Source organism: Brachypodium distachyon, chromosome 2, assembly GCF_000005505.3.
Source record: "Brachypodium distachyon strain Bd21 chromosome 2, Brachypodium_distachyon_v3.0, whole genome shotgun sequence".
NCBI lineage: Eukaryota > Viridiplantae > Streptophyta > Magnoliopsida > Poales > Poaceae > Brachypodium > Brachypodium distachyon.
Genome location: NC_016132.3, coordinates 48,769,975 through 48,772,560, shown reverse-complemented (window position 1 = coordinate 48,772,560; position 2,586 = coordinate 48,769,975). Strand labels below are relative to the sequence as shown.

The 2,586-nt window shown below is 51.4% G+C and overlaps 1 protein-coding gene across 1 annotated transcript; it reads left to right on the top strand.

The window, feature by feature from the left end:
• The first annotated feature begins 1,195 nt into the window (after positions 1–1,195).
• LOC100835719 (oil body-associated protein 2B) lies at positions 1,196–2,308 on the top strand. The gene is made up of 2 exons (XM_003569674.3): positions 1,196–1,563; positions 1,634–2,308. Exons 1-2 carry the CDS (start codon positions 1,254–1,256, stop codon positions 2,092–2,094), a joined length of 771 nt encoding a protein of 256 aa, XP_003569722.1. The 5' UTR covers positions 1,196–1,253; the 3' UTR covers positions 2,095–2,308.
• The last annotated feature ends 278 nt before the right edge of the window (positions 2,309–2,586 follow it).

The window sequence follows — 2,586 nt, the reverse complement described above, 5'->3', positions numbered from 1 at the left end:
GGGGAGAGAAAGGGCGGGTCGGTTCGGGGGAAGAAGGCCCCCGCGCCGTGGATCTCTTCGCTGCTGCGTCCGTGCCCCGCGAGAACGCCGCCGCCGACCGACTCTCGGGAGACCACCGTCGCCACTGACCGCCCAGGGGAGAGACAAGGCGGGTCGGGTCGGGATTTGGGGAGAGAGACCGAGAGAGGGATGGGTGATTAAGTTTTCTTTTTTCTTTTTGTTTTTCTGACATGTCGACCCAAGGGTATTTCGGTCTATAGTAAATAACTGACAAGTCACTTAACAGTCAACTAACAGCAGTGGCATATTTGTAACCGGTGCAAAATTTGAGTGGCACATTTGGAACAGACAAATTCTCGGTGGCATTTGGGCATATGGGCAAATTCTCATTGGCAAATATGGAATTATCTCCATATTTTTCCATAGTCTCTTACTTTCCTTAGAACTTTGCGGCTACAGATCCATGACCTCTGGATCAAATCCCCGATCCCCATACGTTTCTTAGAACTATGCACCCAAGTTGTTGGAGGAAATCGTTGATCCATAATAGTGACCTAAACTAACAACTGCATCAATGTAGGTCCTATTTTGCGCCAATCCAAAAAAAGCCATAGAATGTCATTTTCTACACCTACATTTGCATTACATGATCCATCAAAGAGAACACAGCAGGAGACATGATTCGACAATTAATAGAGCTAATTAACTATTAGAAACAATATTATTCTCCGTCTCAAAATAAGTGACATTTTAAAATAAGTGACATGGATAGGAACTGATTCGTTAACAGACAATGTAAACAACGGCGACAATCTTACCAATTGTTTTTCTCGCGCAATTGTAAAGAGAAAAATTGTTTTTCTCGCACCTGCCTCGAAAGAAGGTCGTCGTTACATCCTGCAACAGTACAACTGACTGCAGAATGTCGTCCACCGTGAAGTGAACTTTGTTTTTTTGCGATCGCATACGTCATACCGACGGGGCGGAAGAAAATGTAGAAGTTTTGAGACGTGTCACAGGCAACAGGTGCCACGGCCTGGCATGCAAGTTCCATCTCATCGCTCTTCTCGTGCCTTCTGTTTGAGCTGCGCCAATATCCAATGCCACGTCCTGCGCCTAAGCGGCACGCGTCAGGATAGCTAGCTAGCTCGCGCGAACGCCGCGAGGTCACAGAAATAAAAAGGCCCCATCCTCCTCGCGTGATCTCTGCATCATTAAACGTGTTTGATTTGATCTGAACTCGCGAAGAAGCGATGTCCTCTAGCGACCAGAATCCAGCGCCCACGCCCGCGTCGGGCTCGGGCACCACCGGCGGGACGTCGGCGGCGCCCGGCCCGCTGGGCAGGCCGACCACGGTGTCCTCGCAGGCCATGGACATGGGCGCGCAGGTGCTGCAGCCGCTGAAGCCGGTGCGGCAGATGAAGCAGCACGCGTGTAGCTTCGCGCTGTACGCCCACGACATGCGCCGCCAGCTCGAGGCCCACCACTTCGTCTCCCGCCTCAACCAGGACGTCCTCCAGTGCGCCGTCTACGACTCCGACAAGCCTTCCGCCCGCCTCATCGGTACGTACGACGGCCGTATACTAGGATGCCCGTTTCGGTGCATAATTTATTGATTTGGATGTGTGTGCAGGGGTGGAGTACATCGTGTCGGACGGCATCTTCGAGACCCTGCCGGCGGAGGAGCAGAGGCTGTGGCACTCGCACGCGTACGAGGTGAAGGCCGGGCTGTGGACCGACGTGGGCGTGCCGGAGATGCTGCAGACCTCGGAGATGGGCAGGATGGCCAAGACGTACGGCAAGTTCTGGTGCGCCTGGCAGGCGGACCGCGGCGACCGCCTGCCGCTCGGCGCGCCGGCGCTCATGGTGTCGCCGCAGGCCGTGGAGCCGGGCCGGGTGCGCGCCGAGCTGGTGCGGAGCCGCGACGAGAGGTTCAAGGTCGACAGCTCCGCGCGTGGGCTCAAGGGCGCCAGGGTGGAGATGGAGGAGCCAGAGTGGATCAACCCAAACGCCGATTACTGGCGGATGCACGGCAAGGGGTTCGCCGTGGACGTCACGGCCTCGGAGATGAAGCGAAACGCGCCCTTCCCTTGAGACCTCGATTTGGCCTGGCGAAATGCGCTTCTTCTTCTGTGTTCTCAAACAAAACAAAAATGCCCTTCTTCGTTGTCTTTTTTGTTGGTCGTGCATGCACGAACGGTGTAGACGTGTTTGCAGCGGTGGCAGAGCGCGAGCAAAACACCAGAGGATCAATTCCATATCGAACACACATAATAACATGATACTCCTCCGATGGAGTTTATGCAAATACGTATTATCTATTTTTTAAAAACGATCCTAAATTTTTTTCTCATAAAAAGCGATACCGATCCTAAATTCTTTTCTCAAGTTTTTCTTTTCTCAAGTTTATTTAAATATAGACACCGATACTAAAATTTTTTTCTTAAGTTTATTTAAATATGTATGTATTTATTTTTAAAAAGCGTCTAGATACACGTAATATTTCGACAACAATTTAGGATCGGAGGGAGTAATACTCTCTCCGTTTCATATTTTTTGTCCAAATATTACATGCATCTAGACGTT

What these genes read in the sequence shown, in the direction of transcription:
- LOC100835719 (XM_003569674.3), top strand. Translation starts at nt 1,254, where the DNA reads ATGTCCTCTAGCGACCAGAATCCAGCGCCCACGCCCGCGTCGGGCTCG. An exon ending in GCCTTCCGCCCGCCTCATCG is followed by an intron (nt 1,564 to 1,633) that starts GTACGTACGACG and finishes ATGTGTGTGCAG; the next exon opens with GGGTGGAGTACATCGTGTCG.